This window comes from Urocitellus parryii, chromosome 7 (assembly GCF_045843805.1).
Source record: "Urocitellus parryii isolate mUroPar1 chromosome 7, mUroPar1.hap1, whole genome shotgun sequence".
NCBI lineage: Eukaryota > Metazoa > Chordata > Mammalia > Rodentia > Sciuridae > Urocitellus > Urocitellus parryii.
Genome location: NC_135537.1, coordinates 167836063 through 167857171, shown reverse-complemented (window position 1 = coordinate 167857171; position 21109 = coordinate 167836063). Strand labels below are relative to the sequence as shown.

Sequence of the window (21109 nt, the reverse complement as noted above, 5' to 3'; positions counted from 1 at the left end):
TTTCCAAAAGAACTAAAATAAGCATAGTGATACATGCATACCAATGCTTACAGCAGCACATTCCACAATAGGCAAATTATGGAACCAGCCTAGGTGCCCATCTATAGATGAACAAGAGATAAAGAAAATTTTGTGTATATGTACATATACATATATATGTGTGTATATATGTATATACATACACACACATAATGGAGTGTTATTCATAAAGAAGAATGAAATTATGTAACTTACTGATAAAAAGATGGAACTGGAGAACATCATGCTAAGTGAAATAAGCAAGACTCAGAAAGTCAAGGGTCAAATGTTTTTTCTCATATGTGGGAGCTTAAGAGAAAAAAAGGCATTTAAAAAAGGGAAGAGATCTCATGAAAACAGAAAGAAAACCAGTAGAGTGGAAGTGAGAAACCAAAGAGGAGGAAGGAAAGGAGAAAATGGGGAAGAACTAGGGAATGAAGTTTACCAAATTATATTAGGTACATGTATGAATATACCATAATGCATTCCAATTTTATATATAACTATAATGTATCAATTAAAAATAAATAAATAAATAAATAAATAAATAGAAGGAAGACTAATAGAGTGGAGGAAGGGGATTAGGGGACTGTTAAGAGGGGGGGAATTGAAATGGAGGAAACTGTTACATGCATTTATAAATATGTCAAAAGGAATCCTGATAATATTTATATAACTATAATATATTAAATTTTTAAAAAATATTAAAAAGCCCATATGCTTCCACAATAGTTTTATTGAATTTGTAAGTCTACCAACCTGAACAACTGTCCTGATTACATTGTCATATAAAAAATAAAAATAAAATAAATTCTGTCATCTATCATCATTGATTTCCTATGCTTAGTTAATAGTATTATCCTTTATTTCTTTCATTTCTCATTTCATATCTATTATATCAAATAAAACACCTTAATTATTTAACATTTGTACACAGAATATAGTGTTGTATTATTCTAAGATAATATCTTTGATCTGTGCAACTTAAAGAGCCAATTTGCTTTTAACAACTCAATTTCTTATATTATGATGGCACTTGGAGTCTTTCTATGCAACAATATCTTCATATTAAGTAGCATTTGGAAAAAATTTTAAAGGAAATATAACAGACTAATAAGCTAATACAAATATAAATTCCTTTAATAAAAGGATACAGAACTATTAGGAAGGTATAGAGGGGAAGTTTCAATTTATAAAATTAGAATGAAAATAGTTACCCTCATATTCTCAGTATTTGTGGGTTTAAAATAATTTCATACATAAAAATAGCATCTTTAAAAAAACATTAACACAATATCCCAAATTATAGCTTCATTTACAGAATTCATCTGATGGTTCAGAGTGGTACCTTACATATGAATTTTACATTTTGAAGTATTTCAATTATTATACTACTCAATGGAGTATAACTTTGAATAAGACTGCCAAAATATAAATAAAAAAACATAATTAGAGTAGTAGTATAATCTTGAGTAGGACGCACTACATTTTTAAAAATGGAAAAGTTGGTGGGTGTGATGGTACACATTTATAATCCCAGCAACTCAGGAGACTGAGGCAAAGAGGCTCACAAATTCAAAATCAGACTCAGCACTTACACCCTATCTCAAAATAAAAAATAAAAAGGATTGGGGGTGTAGCTCAGTGGAGTGCCCCTGGATTCAATTCCCAGTTAAAAAATAAATAAATAAACTAACAAATGACAAATTTCATAATTTGATCTGTATGAGAATGAAGAATTTAAAATTTTGGATTTTAAAATCCTGTAAAGCTTTAAAGATGGTTATATGAATCTCAAACTGCTGTCTATCAAAGAGAAATAAGCTAGTATATAGGTAAAAATAAAATCTTTTAACACTTCTACATTAACACTGTGGACCATGAAAAGTGACCAACCCAGAATCTCTGGGTAGGATGAGACATATTTCTTAAAAGTTATTGAAGAAAACTCCAGTTTGCAAAGATTGAAATAATTCCCTATTTCTCCAAATATGAAAACATCAGCATAAGACCAAAAAACATAAAAGACTTACATCATCAAATAATACAATAATTTCTTATTAGTTGACCCCAAAGATACAAACACCTGGACAATAATTCAAAATATTCATTTTAATTAAGGTCAATGTATTCCCAGAATTCCTATAGAAAAATTCTATATTATCTAGAAGATAATAAATCTCCAAAATTCAAATTTAACAGAAAACTGAAATTATAAAATTAAAAAAAACCCAGAACTGAAAAATACAATGAATGAAATAAAAAATGCAAAAAGAGCATCAATTGCTGGATGGATGTATGAATTCAAAGATAGATTATTTGAAAATACACAATGAGAGAAGAAAAAGAATGAAGAAGAATAAACAAAGCTTACAGGATATGGAACAGCATCAAAATAACAAATGTTCAAGTTCTAGAAGTTTGTGAAATAAAAGAGGAAAATAATGGGGTAGAAAGCTCACCTTAAAAAATAAGATTATATCTTGTCAGATCATAATGAAATACAATTGGAACAAAACCCTTAAGAAGCAATATAAACACATGGAGAATGAGCAATACACTTTTGAATGATAAATGGGTGCCAGAAGAAATCAAAGAAAAAATTTTAAAATTTATAGACTCGATGAGAATAGTGATACAATACACAAGAAACTTTGGGAAACCTTAAAGGCAGTTCTAAAAGGAATATTTAAGCTAAGAGTGCCTTCACGAGAGTATATCAGAAAGATCCAAAATAACCTAATGATGCATCTCAAGGCTCTTGAAAAAGAAGAAAAAAAAAACAATTCAAAACAAGTAGAAAGAAGGAAATGATTAAGGTCAGAACCAAAATCAATAAATTTGAAAATAAAAAACAACACAAAGTACCAATGAAACAAAAATTTGTTTCTTTGAAAAGATAAATAAGATTAATAAACCTTTAACCAAACTAACCAAATGAAAAAGAGAGAAGACTCAAATTCACAAAATTAGTGATGAGAAAGGAGAAATCACCAGACATCATAGAAATATAGTCGATCATTAGGAACTATTTTGAAAACTATACTCCAATAAATTGGAAAATCTAGAAGAAATGGTTTTCTATACCCATATGACCTGCCAAAATTGAATCAATAGGACATAGAAAACCTAAACAGACCAACAAGTAGCAATGAGATAGAAGTGGTAATACCTTCCAAAAAAGAAAAGTCCAAGACCAGATGGATTCTACCAAACCTTTAAAGAAGAGCTAATGCCAACATTCCTCAAATTATTTTGTTTAGTAGAAAGAGATGGAACACTTCCAAATTCATTCTATGAAGTCAGTATCACACTCCTATCAAAACCAGATAAGGACACATCAAAGAAAAAAAACTATGGACCAATATCCCTGATGAAGATAAATATAAAAATACTTAATATTAAAAAGATTGTATATCACAACCAAGTTGGTTTTATTCCAGAAATGAAAGGATGGCTTAATAAGTGCAAATCAGTAAATATAATAGATCACATAAATAGAATCAGGGCAAAAATCACTTAGTCATCTCAATAGATGCAAAGAAGGCCTTCAACAAAATTCAGCACCCATTCATGAAAAAAATGCCGAAAAAAAACAGGTATAAAAGGAACCTACCTCAACATCATAAAGGCTATGTAAGAAAAGCCCAAAGCCAATCTCATAGTAAATGAGGAAAAACTGAAAGCATTTCCTTTAAAATCTGAGATAAGACAAGGATGTCCATTCTCATGATGCCTATTTAATATAATGCTAGAAATTCTAGCCAGAGCAGAGATGGGGGGGGAAGCAATAAAAATATGAAAAGAAGAAGTCAAATTATCACCATTTGCAGATGATCCTATCCTATCTAGAAGATCCAAAACACACTACCACCAAAAGACTGCTAGAGCTAATAAACAAATTCAGCAAAGTAGCAGGTTACAAAAGCAACATCAAAAATCAATAGTTTTCCTATGTAATAATAATGAATCTGCTGAAAAAGAATTCAGGAAAACAATCCCATTTGTAATAGCCTCCAAAAATACATAGGAATAAATCTAACCAAGGAAGTAAAATACCTCTATAATGAAAACTTTAGAATATTTAAGAAAGAAATTGAAGAAGAACTCAGAAGGTGAAAAGACCTCCCAGGTTCATGGACAGGCATAATTAATATTGTTAAATTGGGCTGGAGTTGTGGCTCAGGGGCAGAGCACTTGCCTCACACATGTGAGGCACTGGGTTCAATCCTCAGCATCACATAAAAGTAAATAATAAATAAATAAACAAAATAAAGATATTGTGTCCATGTGTAACTAAAACAATACCTTAAAGAAATATTGTCAAAATTTTCCACACTATCAAAAGCAATAAACAGATTCAATGCAACCCTCATCAAAATACCAATGATCAAAATACCAAAATGCCAATTTTCCACAGAACTAAAAAAAAACAGTCCAAAAATTCATCTGGAAGAATAAAAGATCAAGAATAGCCAAAACAATCCTAAGCCAAAAAGAAAGGAAGACTGGAGATATCACAATATCTTACTTCAAAAATTATAATACAGAGATATAGTAAAAAAATTACTGGATACTGGAATAAAAATAGACACATACACTAATGTTACAGAATAGAAGACACAGGACAAACCCACACAGAAACAAACATCTGATTCTTGATAAAGGTGCCAAAAACATGCATCAGAGAAAAGACAGTCTTTTTAACAATCTGCTGGGAAATCTGGTTATCCACATGTAGAAGAATGAAACTAGACCCTCATCTCTCATCATGCACAAAAATCAACTAAAAATGGATCAAATACTTAAAAATTAGAACAGAAACTATGCAACTCCTAGAAGGAAACATAGGGTCAACAATCCAGTATATCCGCATAGGCAACAGTTTTCTCAATAGGACCCCTAAAGCTCAGGAAATAATGATTCAAGGATTAGTAAACCGATGGTATCAAATTTAAAAGCTTCTGCACATCAAAGGAAATAGAAATGTGAAGAGAGAACTACAGAGTGGGAGAGAATCTTTGCTAACTACTCATCTGACAGAATTAATATATAGAAAATATAAATAACTTAAAAACAGCAAAAATATCAGCCCAATTAATAAAACAAATTAATTAAACAGACACTTCTCAAAAGAAGTACAAATGGCCAAAAAATATATGAAAAAATGTTCACTATCATTAGCCATTAGGGAAGTGCAAATCAAAACTACACTGAGATTTCATCTCACACCAGTCAGAATAGCAGTCATCAAGAATACAAATAATAATAAATGCTAGAAAGGATGCTGAGAAAAAGGAACATTGTTGGTGGGATTGTAAATTAGTTCAACCATCATGGAAATCCTCAAAAGACTAGGAATGGAACCAACATATGATCCAGCTATACCACTCCTTAGGTACATATCCTAAAGAATTAAAGTCATCATACTATAGGGACACTTGCATACCCATGTTTACAGCAGCACAATTCACAGCAGCCAAACTATGGAACTAGCCTAGGTGCCCATCAATGGATAATGGATAAACAAAATGTGGAATATGTATACAATAGGGTTTTATTCATCCATAAAGAAAACTGAAATTATATCATTTGCAGTAAAGTTATGTCATATGGAACTTGACACCATTATGTTAAGCAAAATAAACTCAGAAATTCAAGGGTCATTTACTTTCTCTTATATGTGGAAACTAGAAGGAAAAGGAAGAGATGCGGGGGAGATCTCATGAAAATCAAAGGGAGATCAATAGAGGTAGTGGGGGGAGGGTAGGGAGGGGAGATGTGCTGGGGAATGATATTTGCCAAACTATATTGATATATTTTGAGCATGTACAAATATATAATAGCAAATCCCATCATTGTGTACAACTATAATGCATTAATAAAAATGTGGAAAACCAAATTTGGGAAAATAGATAAACACCCATGGATAAGAAGTCTATAGTTAGAATTAATCCAAACAAGACTATACCAAATATAGTCAAACATCCAAATACCAAAGATAAAAGCACATCATGAAAACAGCAAGAAAAAATAAGCAAATAATATACCAGGGAGTTTCAATAAACTTAACATGAGATTTCTTAGCAGAGACTTTATAGGACAAGAGAGAGTGGGATGATACATTCAGAGTACTGAAGGGAAAAAAAAATGCTAACCAAGAATTCTATACTCAGTGAAGCTACCCTTCAGAAATAAAGGATACATAATACTTTTTCAGACAAACAAAGCTTGGAGTTCATCATAACCAGTCCCATCATATAATAAATACCAAAAGAAGTTCTTCAAGTCAAAAGACATGGACACTAACTAGTGACACAGAAACATGAGAAAATATAAAACTTGCTGAAAAAAGTGCACAAATTTGGGGCTGGGGTTGTGGCTCAGTGGTGCAGCACTCACCTAGCATGCATGAGACACTGGGTTCAATCCTCAGTACCACATAAAAATAAAGGTATTGTGTTCACCTATAACTAAAAATATACATATTTTTTTAAAGTCCACAAATTGACAATTCTCTATCACTATGATGGTGGTAGGTAACTCATTTATATCATCAATATGAAGTTGAAAAACAAAACAATTAGACATAACATATGCTAAATAACTTGTTAAAGAATCCATAATATAAAAATTATAAATTGCAACATCAAAAATTTTTAAGTGGGAGGAAGGGTGGAATAAAGTCATTTACTTATGTGATCAAAGTTGTTATATGGTTAAAATAGCCTATTATAAGAACATTTCATAAGCCTCACGGTAGTTATAAAGCAAAAACCTATAGAAGTTATACAAAAGATTAAAAGTGGGGCAGAGAATGAGGCTCAGCAGTAGAGCGCTCACCTAGCATATGCGAAGCCCTGGGTTTGATCCTCAGCATCGCATAAAAATAAATAAATAAAATAAAGGTATTATGTCCAACTACAAATAAAACATAATTTTAAAAAAGATTAAAAGTAAGGAATTAAAACATATCACTAGACTTTTTAATAACCATGGAAGAGAGGAACAAAGAACCTAACAACCAGAAAACAAATAACAAAATGACAGTAGTAAATCCTTACATATTAATAATCCTTACATATCATCTTGGCAGAAAATCAATAAGGAAACTTCAGATTTAAACTAAAATTTAGACCAAATGTATCTATACAAAATATTCCATCTAACAGCAGCAGAATGCACACTCTTCTCAATTATACATGGGGCATTCCTCAGGATAGATCCTAGAACAGGCCACAAAACTAGTCTTAACAAATTTAAGAAACTGGATCATACAAAGTATCTTTTCTGACCACAGTGGTGTAAAACTAGAAATCAACAATGGGCAATTTCAAAAACTTCACATACACATGGAAATTCAACAACATGTTCATGGCTCAATGAAGGAAGTGAAATTAAAATAGAACTTTTAAAATGTCCCAAGATAAGCTGGGTATGGTGGCATTCACCTATAATCACAGCACATCAGGAGGTTGAGGCAGGAGGACCACAAGTTTAAGGCCAACCTGGGAAACACAGCAAGACCCTGACTCAAATTCTTTTTTAAAAATTTCAAAAGCTAAGGATGTAGCTCAGTAGTGGACTGCTTCTGTTTAATGAACTGAAAAAGTGAAATAAAACAAAATGTCCCGAGGCAAATAAAAATGGAAATATAACATGCCAAAACTTGTGGGATGCAGCAAAAATAGCTCTAAGAGGGAAAGCTTATAGCAATAAATGACTACATCAAAAAAGAAAGATCCCAGACTTAAAGAAACGCCCTCTGGAGGAAAGCCAGAGGAGGTGTCTAGAGAGATGAGCATTCCCCTTTGAAGCTTTGGGAAGCGAAATCAAGATGGCAATGAGGATACAGGTGAGGAGTCCCAGTCAGAAGGAAACCAATCAGACGATGAAATCCAGGAATTATCAGGAAATTTTAATAGATTGTGTCTAGCGACCAGTGCCAGCTATTCCATTGGGCCAACTCCAGTTGGGAGAACAAATTTTTAATAGGTACTCTAAACTCACTATGACTCTCCTTACACCATTACAACATGGGATCAGAAGAGCGCAGGAGGTGGGGGAATACATTACCAGGTTTCAGTTTTTCCCAGTTTTTGAAAAGGTTAACGTGCAAGATCAGCGTGTCCACATACATGCTATAATTCCTTTTAAAACTATAAAAGAGTTACAAAACGCTTGTGATGTTTACAGCCCTAATTCGCCATTTGTACAAAGGTTGCTCCAGTCAGTTTGTCATCAGCCGCTCCAGCCAAGGGATTGGGCATCTATCGCTGGATCTTGCTTGAGCAGTGGAGATTTCCTCCTTTGGAAATAGTATTGGATGGGTTTTTGTATGGAGCAGGCAGAGAGAAACGGAAGGCAAAATATTGACGGGCAAATTTGAGGACTTGGAAAGACACTTGAATTATGAATTTGCAGTTTATGATAAGATAACCGCATGCGCTAAACGCACGTGGCAACAAATTGCCTCCCAGAACCAGTTTAGTTTAGTTTTGACTAAGATAAAACAGGGTGCGGAGGAGCTATATGCAGATTTTGTGGACCACCTGTATCAAACAGCTAAAGATCAATAGGGGATCCGGGTGCTTGTGAGTTTATCGTTAAGCAGCTAGCCATCGAAAATGCAAATAAACTCTGTCAGGACGTTCTCAGGCCCCATAGGAAAAAAGGGACAACTTCAGAATTCATTATCCCCCTCTGCTCGGATATTGGCCCCAACTCATCTTCAAGGCTTTAAAGCAAGCACTTCATCGTCAGCCTCAGAAGGTGCTTTTCATCCTATTTGGGTGCTGAAAGTGCAATCAGACATGGAGGAAATAGAAACAAGATTCAAAGATTGAAGATCAACCCAGAGAACCCTTCCCTCAAAAGGAAGCGATTTCAAAAAAGGAAGAAGATGACCCAGCAAGACCCAGCAGAAAAGCTGATCTCACGGGAAGACCTGAAGAAGCTGACAACACAGGCTTCGAAAATGATTCAGCTCCTGGGGAGAAATAAGAATCCAATGATGTTGTTTGCGTAGTAATAGCATTACTCAGCTGTCAGGTAAAAGGGAGTCAAGCAGACACTTATTGGACCTATTTTCCAGGCCCACCACTAGTACACCCAGCTGTGTGGACTGGAGAATCCATCCTAGTGTTTATTAATGACTCATTTATGATGGGAGGATTTACAGACACTCATATTTCTCCCAATTATGTGACTGAATTTAATTATTCTGGCTATAGTGCCCAATTACCTTTGTTTTGGTCCCACGATAAACATGATGGCTGTCTAATAAGAGTATCATTTGAGGAAAAGACAGCAATTGGGAGACCTAGACTGATTAATTGTACTATTAATTTTGACTTAAAACCTTATACTAGATCAGTTATTAAAATGGGACTTCTCATAACAAACCAGTCATTTTTGCAGAACCTCCACAAATACCTCATTGTCCATCCTAACAGTTCTGCAATAGAAATTGGCACCTTTCCTAGATGGATAGATTGTGTAAATACCTTTCCAGTACAACATAAGGTGTCTAAAGATAGTGGGTATATTTTAGATTGTCTCCAAAAATTGATAAAAGACAATTATGAAAAAGTTCTGCTATGACACCTGCAGGATTTGTTAGCAATATTTTGACCTACAGTGAAGGTGGTATTCAAAAGGATGTTTGGTGCTTAATTGCTGCCTCAGAATTTTTACATTTTACAGACAAGCCTTTACTGGAATTTGTTGGCAAGAACTGTAAGGAAAATTCTTGCTATGGCTTATGAGCCTGTGTTCAATATCCTTATGCTTTAATTATTGGAAATGTGAAAGTTAAATGGGTAGATGATAGATATATTGTAACATGTAACAAATGTAATCTAACTAATTGCATTACCAGATATAATAGAGGGAAAGGAGTGCTGATACTTCATCAGCCCTCTTTTGTCTTATTGCCAGCCAATATTTCAGAGCCATGGTACGCTGATGCTGGTTTTCAAGTTTTAGAACAAATACATGCCCAGCTAGCAAGACCTAAACGTGCCATGGGAAAGAAAGAAAGAGAGAGAGAGAGAGAGAGAGAGAGAGAGAGAGAGAGAGAGAGAGAGAGAGAAAGAGAGAGAGAGAGAGAGAGAAGAGAAGAGAAGAGAAAGAGAGAGAAAGAAAGAAAGAAAGAAAGAAAGAAAGAAAGAAAGAAAGAAAGAAAGAAAGAGAGAGAGAGAGAAGGGAAGGAAGAAAGATCCCAAATAAATACCAAATGTTACACCTCAAAGAACTAGAAAAACAAGCATAAACTAAGCGCAAAGTTATTATAAGAAGAAAATCATAAAGATCAGAGTAGAAATAAATAAAATGAAGTCTGTATGAAAACAGTAAAACTGAGAGTTGGTTTTTTCAAATGATAAGAAAAAGTCAACAAACCTCTAGCTAGACAAAAAAAAAATAGGGGACTCAAAATCAAAAACCAGAGATATAAATGATCATAAAAAATTACCATGAATAATCATACTACAACAAACTTGATAACCTATAAGAAATGGATAGATTCTAGAAACATACAACCTACCAATTAAGTCATTAAGAAAAAGAAAATCTAAACAGATCAATAACAATGATGATCACTGTATCAATAATAAAAGTCTGCCATCAAAGAAAAGCCCAAGAACAAGGCTTCACATTTAAAGAATACCAATCTTTCTCAAGGGACAATATCACTAATGAATAATGCAAAAATTCTCAATATTAGCAAACCACATTTAACAGTACATTAAAAGGATAATTCACAATGATCAAGTGGAATTTATCCATGGGATTCAATGGTGGTTCAACATATGGAAATCACAAATATGATAAATTACATTAACAGAATGAAGTCAAAATTATGTGGTAATTTTAATAAGTACACAAAAACTATTTGATAAAATTCAACATATTATATACAAATGGTCAACAGATGTATCAAAAATGTTCAATATCAGGCTGGGGTTGTGACTCAGTGGTGGAGTGCTTGCCTAGCCTGTGTGAAGCATTGGATTTAATTCTCAGCACCACATATACATAAAATAAAATAAAATAAAATAAAGGCCCATCAACAAACAACCAAAAAAATTTTTAAATATCAATATCATTAGTGATTAGAAAAATGAAAATCAAAACCACAATGAGATATAACCTCACCCCAGTTATATCTCAGATGTTAAGACAATTGAATATTTACATGAAAAATAATTAAATATCAAAAAGGCAAAAAATGAAAAATGCTGATAAGCATGTGAAGAAAAGGAAATTCTGATACAGTGTTGGTAAGAATTTAAATTAGTACAACCATTGTGGATAACAGTATGGAGTTTCCTCAAAAAAAAAATAAATAGAATTACCATATGATCCAGCTACCTCACTTCTGGGCATACATGTAAAGGAAATGAAATCAGCATACCTGCATTCACATGTTTATTGTGACATTCTTCACAATGAGTAAGATCTAAAATCAACCTATGTTTCCATCAGTGGATGAATGGGTAAAGAAATGTGTTATATTTACACAATGGAATATTATTTATCAACAAAGAAGAATCTCACTTCCAGAAAAATGGATGAAACTAGAGCACATTATGTTAAGTAAAAATAAATCAGAGGCAGAAAAAGAAATACTGCATGTTCTCTCTCATATATGGAAACGACAAACAATTGATCTAAATGTAGGCTAGTGATTAATAGAAGCTGGGGAGGGTGGGGAAAAGAGAGCATTAAGAGAAGTTGGATAATGAATATCAGAACACAAAGGAAAGAATTCTGTTGTTCTCAAGCATAATGGAATGACTACATTTCACAATAACCTAATGTATATTTTACATGTACAGAGAGGTACTTAAAGACTCCAAACATGAAATGATAAGGAAAGGGAAATGCTAATTATCTTGATTGGTGCACAATGAATGCATATGTTTAAATATCACACCATACCCCACCAGTATTTATAATTATTACATGCTAATCAAAAGATAAAATATAATTTTAAAAAAGGTAAATTGAGGCATGATAAAATTTTAAAAAATTTTAAAAGAAAATCAATAGCATTTTTATACTCTAACAACAAAATATCTTAACAAATCAGGGAAACAATCTCATTTACAATAGCCACAAAAATAAAAACTACTTAGGAATCAATTTAACTAAGGTGGTAAAAGACTTGTGCACTAAAAACTACAAAACCCTGATGAAAGAGATATCAGAAGACAAAAATAAATGAAAGAATATCCCATGTTCAAGAATTAATATTGTTAAAATGTCCATTCTATCCCAAGTCAGTTACAAATTCAATCTAATCCTTTCAAAATTCCAATAACATTTTCCTAGACCTATAAAAAATGATCTTAAAATTTGTATAGAATTATTTTTAAAAAACCTGACTAGTCAAAGCAATCTTGAGCAAAAATAATACAACTGGAAGCATCACACTGATTTTAACTGTACTACAAAACTATAGTAATCAAAACAATATGGTACTGGCATAAAAACAGACATATAGACCAATGGAGCAGAATAAAAAGTCCAAAATAAATCCATACAATTATGGTCAATTGATCTTCAATAAATGTGTCAAGAACATTCAATGAAGAAGAGACAATGCATTCAATAAATGAAAATTAATTCACATGAAAAATAATTAAATTAGATGCTTATATCATATACAAAAATTAACTCAAATGAATTAATGATTTAAATATAAGACCTGAAATTATAAGACTACTAGAAGAAAACAAGAGAAAAGCTCCATTTCAATGGTCTGAGCAATTCGTTTTTTGGATATGAACCCAATGGACAGACAATAAAAGTAAAAATAGACAAATGGGATTAAATAAACCAAAAAGTTTTAGAAGATAAATTAAAGAAATCTCCCAGAAAGCAGAATAAAAAGTTAAAGGAAAGAAAACAATAAGGAACAACAAAAAGAAAAGTGTTTTAAAAATGGAGAACCAGGGGCTGGGGTTGTGGCTCAGTGAGGCACTGGGTTCGATCCTCAGCACCACATAAAAATGAATAAACAAAATAAAGATATTGCATCCGTCTATAACTAAAAAATATTTTTAGAAAAATGGAGAACCAGAAAGAGTCTCGACTTATTGTCTGGGATAAGAATTAATAGTGCCTCTTTTCATATTAAAAAAACTTATATAAAAGATAAATTATATGTTCACTTTTTATGACCATGCACAATAACAGATAACAGTGTAAATCCCAGCTCTGTTGTATACTTTTTGTTTGATTTTTATAAAGAATGCTCATTTTGATGTCTAACTCCATAAAAATGGAGAAAATAAGTTTTACTTTGCAGGGTTATCCACCTTGAGCTACTGGCTCTTGGTCACAATCTCATAATCATACTCTAAACCTTTTTTCTTTTCTTTTTTGATACTGGGGATTTAACCCAGAGGTACTTTACCACTGAGCCACATTACCAGCCCTTTTTTATTTTTTATTTTGAGTCAGGGAGTCACTAAATTGCTTAAGGCATGCTTAGTTGCTGAGGCTGGCCTAGTACTTGTGTTCCTCCTCCCTCAGCCTCCTGAGTCGCTGAGACTAAGCCTGTTTCATATTTCGAATCTTTGAGTAAGCTGTTTTCTCTGCATATAAGCACCACCTCTGATCCCAAGGAATGTAAACAAAAAAGAAAATAAGCCCAAATAAAGAAGAAAATGACTTAAAAAAGAAATGGAGAACTGGTACTGGCAGTCAAACATAAAAATACCAAGAGATCCAAAAAGAAAAAAAATAATAGACAAAATTAAATAATTGACATTTTTTATTTTCCAGAATAAAAGAACACATACACAGCACATAGTTACAAGGAAACATATTTCAAGGTACAGCATTACTAAAACTTTAGTACAATTAATGAAAAGAAAATATTCCATAAGCTTGAAAGAGAAAAATCAGATACAACAGAAGGGTCAAGAATTAGATGAATTTAAGATTTCAACAGCAATATGGAAATCTAGAAAATCCACTGGGTATGGTGGTCCACGCCTATAATTCCAGCTACTCAGGAGCTGAGGCAAGAGGATCACAAGTTTAAGGACAGCCTCAGCAATTTAGCAAGACCCTGTCTCAAAAAAAAGGGGGTGGGGCTAGAGATGTAGCTAAGTGCCCTGGGTTTAATTTCCAGTACTAATGAAAGGAGGAAAGGAAGAAAGTCGGGGGTGGGGGTACTGAGGGAAGAAGAAAGAAAAAGAAAAAAGGAAACCAGAAAATCCAAGCTTCGTAGAAAAAACTATTTCCAATCTAAAATCCCATGACAAACTATCAGACAAATGTGAGAAAAGATTCTGATACAGAAGTAAAAAGAGTCTCCAAAATGTGAGTAAAGGAGACCCCGGGATGACAGTTGTACACAAGCTGTAGAGATAAAAAAAAAATCCATTTCAGTTTTCCAATATGCTATTTGTTGGTCTCTACACCTTTCAGACTACTCTAAGGAAAATTTCTTCAAGAGCACAAAACTGATAGAAAACCAGGTGCTGTCAAAATTATGAAGAGGATTTTTAACTCATCTGGCAACATTTGGGGTCAAGTCAATAATAAATACACTTTTAAAAAACCAACCAAATATATAAATGACAACTATTAAAGAAGGAACAAATGTTGCACAGAAGAACAAAGTAATGATATGATACTATATGGGTCAGGTGTGAATAGTGTTTATATAGATTTGTTAATATAAATACTGAATTTAAAATTAAATAAATTTATATATATATATATGTATACATATATATATGTATATATATATATATACATAAATATATTAGATGGGTGGATAAATATGGGGAAATTGAGTATGTTGGGGACACAGAAAAATGAAACAGAGCTAAATCCTTATTCTTTTAAGTAGGAAGTTTACTATGCCTGCTCAAAATTCTAAAAAATAATATTTAAGTTCTTGGAGGTTGCCAAAACAAAGAAATCATAAGTGTTAGGAAGATTGAAAACTTAATTACCTGACTTGATCGTTTTATATATATATATATATATATATATATATATATATATATATATAATCATCACACTGTTTCCATAAATATATATAATTATCATATCAAATTTTTTATTTAAAAAAATCAATAAGTAGCAAAGTAAACATGTTATTAATATAAATATTAGAAATCAGCTAAAACATTTAAAATGATCACCTCCAGAAAAGCTGGGGAAGGACTGAGGCTAGAAGCTACTTTTTATATAATAAGCTTCATAAATCTTCATAAGTCTTAAAATTATGGAAATAGGGTAATTTTAACCAAATGAAATTTAGACAAATGAGAGAATAGATAGTGAGTAATATGTTATACAATAAGAAGAAATCAAAAACAATATACTTAATTAAGAAAAATTAAATACTGATAGAAGGATCAATGTCAGGATGTCAGAATCCTTTACAAATTATAAATTAAATATTATCCTTTTTTTAAATACTAGAGAGTGAACCCAGGGTGTTTTATCACTGCACTATATCTCCATCCCTTTTTTATTTTTTATTTTGACACAGGGTCAGCAGAAGACCTCACTGAGTTGCTGAGGCTGGTCTCAAACTTGTGATCCTACTGCCACAGCTTCCCGAGTCACTAGGATTACCAGCATATGGCTGGCACATATATTTAATATTACAATCTTGTTTTAAATTTGACTTTATGTTGCAATGTATTAAGTGTAAGATAAAAGAAAAATTATGATAGTCATATTACATTATCAACATTAACAAGGTAAGAACATTATATCTAATGTTTTATCCTCCCTGATTTAGAGGGTTCAACAAAATCTCAAAATCCTTTGTAAAACTTATAAATTAGAATTTAATTTAAATACACTATATTTTCAACAAAACTTGCTATAGCAACAAGAGGTCCCTTACAAACGTCTTCATACGGTTGCTGTAGTTCATTCAAAGCAAATACAATATCACCAATATCCACCATCTGGTTACCTGTAATAGAAATAAATAAGTTCAAATACTGTATTTACTTCTGAACACAGATATAGTTTTCACTATATAGGAAGTGGGGACAGAGAACCAGCTATTATGAGTTTTGAATGTTTGAAATTATGAATAAGTGAAGTGAAATATAAAATTAAGATTATAGTTTTGCTTCTTAATAAGAGTTTTTCATTGAAATAGTAGAATTTTAAGCTTCTCTTCTAGATAGTCTATATAACATTTTATTCATTTTACATTTTTGAGCATTTACTATAGGTAGTATTTATTTACTCTTTTGTCTTAATTTCTAAATTGTGAGTGCTTCAAAAATAGAGAATGTGTCCTTTACTTCTGTTTCCCCAATGCCTAATAAAGTACCTAATTCCTATCATTTCAAAATTATTTTCAAACAAATAAAATACACTGGAGGCTATAAATCATGCTAAATAAATAACAAATAACCATTTATTTAGTACCTTCTATGTACTCATATTTAGCACCTTCTATGTACTTTAACTTCCTACCCATCCTTGCCGCCACCCCTATCTAAAGCCATTTTTCTTCTCAGGCAATGCATGACCAAGAACAAGCTCAGATGCAGTGATTAAATAATGTCATTCCAATCGTGCACAGAGGTAGTATAAAAATTTTTTCACCCAAGTATTGGTTTCCCTTGTCGTCCAAGGTGAAAAGGCCCAAAAAATAATTCAGTATTATTACCTATAATAATACTGAATTTGTTCTTTAGTCCACTGTTCAATAATATGTGTTAGTGAGCACACTGAGAGAAGTGGTTTTTAAGTGACTTCTGAATCTAAGAAGAATTAAATTAGGTGCAATATAGTTTAATGTTGAATAAGCTTGATTCACTCTGATTCTCTGAAAATTGATAAAGCTATGTATGTCAAGTACAGGCCTTCAAATTACTGCAAAGCAAGTATATATTTGAACCAATCAAAGAAATGTTAGACCAAATTTATGTTAAATCACCTTCTGATCAGGAATTGCCGCCTACATTCTAGTTACTCACTTCCTTAGTATTTTACCTCATTCTGTTCTTGATTATGGTTCTCTACCATATCCCGTCATCTACCCAGGAAATTCCTTGCTGTAAATTGAGTGATGCCGCCATTTGTTCTTAGGTTAAGTCTTAAGTCAAGTCTTTAGCCCTCAAAACACTTAAATTTGACCACTCAAAACTCTTCTGTTGGATTATATGTATATTAATAGTGATGACCATATTATCTTTATCTGCTATCCATTTATAAAACTCCTTATCTGTCCAGCAGCAACTAATGAGAATGTGATAGCCAACAATTTCTATAGATTCACTAGCTCTTGCTCAATATTTACTCCTTGCTTCTGTGTAATAATAGATACCTATTCAAAAAAATACTATCTATTTAAATAGTCCCTGGTGGCCAGAGAAACATTCTAGAATCTGAAATGACTATCTAGGCCCCTACCTGGCTCACCACAACCTTAAAGAATAATTCCTGTTTGTGACTAAGTTAATCAATAAAGTTCATTTATTTCATAAGGGAAGTTCAGATCAGCCTCCTACTCATATATGTACTTCTGGAAGAAATTCATCCCGGAAAATACAACTATCTAATGAGAGAAAAAAAATGACTGTAATCATTAAGGTTATATACAAGTTAACATTACTCTGAAGGTGCTGAGTAATCATTAACACTGCATTTCAGTAATCCTCAGATAACTCCACAATATCAACAAACCTCCTCTAGCAAAAATTGTGTTAGTCACATTTTTCACCCAGTTCCATTTCCAGATCACTAATTTCCCTAAGAGGAAAAAAAAAACTGGTATACCAATACTCTATTTCAGAAACCAAAATAAGACACTTCAAGAACTGCCATCAACTGATTTTCCATTTTCTTCTTGCTATTTCTCTTTTTTTTGGAAATTACTTTTATTATGTTGTAATATTTGTTCACGAGCTGTAATTACTTATGTGAAGGAGAGTCCAGAAAACAGATCTGTGACTGTGTTAGCCTTGTCCTTGATTGCAGAGACTTATGAATCACACAGATTAACACTGTTCACTACCGTAGTCACTGAAGGTCCAATAGGCTATCAGCTGGAAGACCTCCATATCTGTCCAGCTGTTTCCATCAGATCACAAGACTTAGGAGTGGATGAATACATTTTGCTCTCTTGAATTTAAAACTTTACAACAGTTCAAATGCCCTTCCCTGAATGCATAAGTTCAAAAACTTCATTAATTTGTTTCAAGGATGTGCTGCCAGTCACAAATTCATCAACTTTTATCTTTTTGGACATATGTTCAGACACCAACTTTGGGATACTTTCTACACTCTTCCATCCTCCAAAGACAGTGCCTTTCCACGTACCACCTGTCACCAGCTAGAATGAACGAGTGGCAATTTCTTCCCCTGAAGCAGCTACTCCAACCACCATGCTGACCCACAGACTGTGGCATGCCTCAGGTGCTGCTCTCATGACCTTCACATTACCAATACACTCAAAGGAATAGTCCAACTCCTCCATCAGTCATCTCAATGAGCACTTCCTAGATGGGTTTACTGAAGTCTTGGGGATTAATACATTTAAAGGCTCCAAATTCTTTGGCCTTTGCAAATTTTACCTTTATTGATATCCACACCAATAATCTATGAGGCACCAGCAACTTTACAGCCCATGATAGCTGCCAAGCCAACTCCTCCTAGACCAAAGACCACAAAAGTAGAGCCAGGCTCCACCTATCTTCTGGCAAAGGTTTGTTTTCAGATTTAGACAAAATTTTCTCCACACTGTAGGATGTAAGGTGGAACGACGGTATCACCTGCTTTCAGCTTAGTAACTCCTTCACCAACACTTTCCCCAATTCCAGACCTTCATGTCCCAAGATCACTGGAAAACACCCTCAGGATCAGCTCCACACAGAGTATAAGCATCAGTGTGGCAAAGTGCAGTGGCAATGATTTTAATTCAAACTTCATGAGACTTTGCAGGTGCTACTTCTACCTCCTCTATAGACAGGTTTTTCAGCCTCACAAGCAACTGCAGCCTTGCACTCGATAACCTAATTCACCATGTCCGCCTCTTCTTGCATTTTTCTGAAAATTACAAAAGCACAATTCCTTCCTCTTCATTAAGAAAATTCATAAAAATGAACATTTTATCTGCCTGTCATCATTACTCCAACAATAAACCAAATGCAAAAACAAGGTGTTAAAACAGTATCTATAATGCTGTTTCCTTTTAGAAGGGTAACTCAATTATATTATTCTTTACTTCAAAATTCACCTGTATCTTTCCATGTATGTTTTATATGTCAAAATACATTCTGCTGTCATGTATGACTAAAAAAAATAAAAATAAATCATATGGTAAAAAAAATTCACCTGTATCTTACAGGGGTGACCCAAATCTTTCAGCATCCAAAAGTCATTATTTCCTTTAATATTAAACCAAAACAGCTCAGACCCCAGACCATATATTAACATAGATCAATACCTGTCCAAAATTTAAAGATACCTGAGTAACTTACACTCCTTCAATTGATTTTTGTTTTATTTTCTATTCCCATAAATTCTTTTCCCATATTTTTATTGGTGTGTTATGGTTGCACATTATGGTGGGATTCATTGTTACTATTCATATGTGTACATAATACAACTTATATAACTTGGCTAATATTGGTTCCCATTATTTCCCTTCCAGTTCCTTTCCTCTATTCTACTGATATCCCTTCAATTTTCATGAGATACACGCACGCGCACGCACACACACACACACACACACACACACCTATCTCTTACTTTTTCCTCTCTAGCTTCCATGTGAGAAAAAAAAATATCCTATCCTTAGCTTTCTGAGTCTGCCTTATTTTACTTAACATATTATTATCAAGTTCCATCCATTTTCCTGAAAATGTCATAATTTCATTCTTCCTTATGGCTGAATAAAAACTCCACTGTGTATATATACCACATTTTCTTTATCCATTCATCCATTGATGAACACCAAGGCTCATTACATAGTTTGGTTATTATGACTTGTGCTGCTATAACATTTCCCATAGATTCCTCTTCCTCCTCCTCCTCCTCCTCCTCCTCCTCCTTCTTCCCCTTCCCTCCTCCTCTTCCTCTTCCTTCTTCTTCTTCTTTGTACTAGGGATTGAACCCAGTGACACTTAACTGCTGAGCCACATCCCCAGCCCTTTTTTATATTTTATTTAGAGATAGAGTCTTGCTAAGTTGCATAAGACTTTGTTAAATTGCTGAGGCTGGCCTCGAACTAGCACTCCTTCTGCCTCAGCCTCCCAAGCCCCTGGGATTACAAGCATGCTCCCATCAATTCTTGATATCACATTATCACCTTCTATAGGTACTAACCTTTCTCTATCTCAAGGAGACCCAAAATAGAATCTACAGGTCTTTCTCCCTTTAAATTCCCCTATCAACAACACTAATACAAGACTAAAACTTTTACTGATAATTTAAAATTAAGGAGCATGATAAGCAAGTATATACTATAGCCCTAAAGTTTTATGGCTTCTCTCTACCACTCCTACTCAGCTACCCACTTTTAGGTTCTATCAATCTTCCTGCACTACTAAGCTTCTACTATATACTAAATTCCTATTGTTTTCATTTGTAGAGTATTTCACCTTACCTTTTTGCTCAGTCTAGGTGTTTCCCAGTAGATTTTAGTTCCCATAGTCAAACATTCCTATTAAGATGATTTTCATAACTAAAAGACAAGTACCTTCCTTATGAGAATTGCAGCCAACTTATAAATATAACAAAAGGAAGGACATATTATTCTTTCTAATTGGAAATGATGGAATAAGAGGTCAGAATTTTTAATTAATTCAAAAAGTATTTGTTGAGCAATTAATATGCACCAAAAGCATTTTTCTAGGTACTGAGAATATAATGTTAAGCAAAAGTGGACATGTTATCTGTACATTTGGTGTTTAGTTTCATTTAAGATACAAATGTTAAAAAAATTAAAAATATAATTTGCAACTGTAATTAGTACTATGAGAGTATATAACATGAGATAAGTGAATAAGAAAATCCTTGAAGAATAGATGGTTAAATTTCGATCTAAAGTGTTAAGTAGGAAATGACTAAAGTATAAGTAGGAATT

The 21109-nt window shown here is 33.0% G+C and overlaps 1 protein-coding gene and 1 pseudogene across 1 annotated transcript in view; both read right to left on the bottom strand.

The window, feature by feature from the left end:
• The window catches only part of LOC144256210 (EF-hand calcium-binding domain-containing protein 13-like), a 58170-nt gene extending 40087 nt beyond the window's left edge, over positions 1–18083 (bottom strand). Inside the window, exons 1-2 of the mRNA XM_077801285.1 lie at positions 18038–18083; positions 15905–15976 (exon numbers count right to left, since the gene is read on the bottom strand). Coding sequence (XP_077657411.1) covers positions 15905–15976; positions 18038–18083 — 118 coding nt within the window. The remainder of the gene's footprint in view (positions 1–15904; positions 15977–18037) is intronic.
• A 68-nt stretch (positions 18084–18151) lies between these two features.
• Positions 18152–20674, bottom strand: LOC144256209 (alcohol dehydrogenase class-3 pseudogene; annotated as a pseudogene).
• Between the last annotated feature and the right edge of the window lie 435 nt (positions 20675–21109).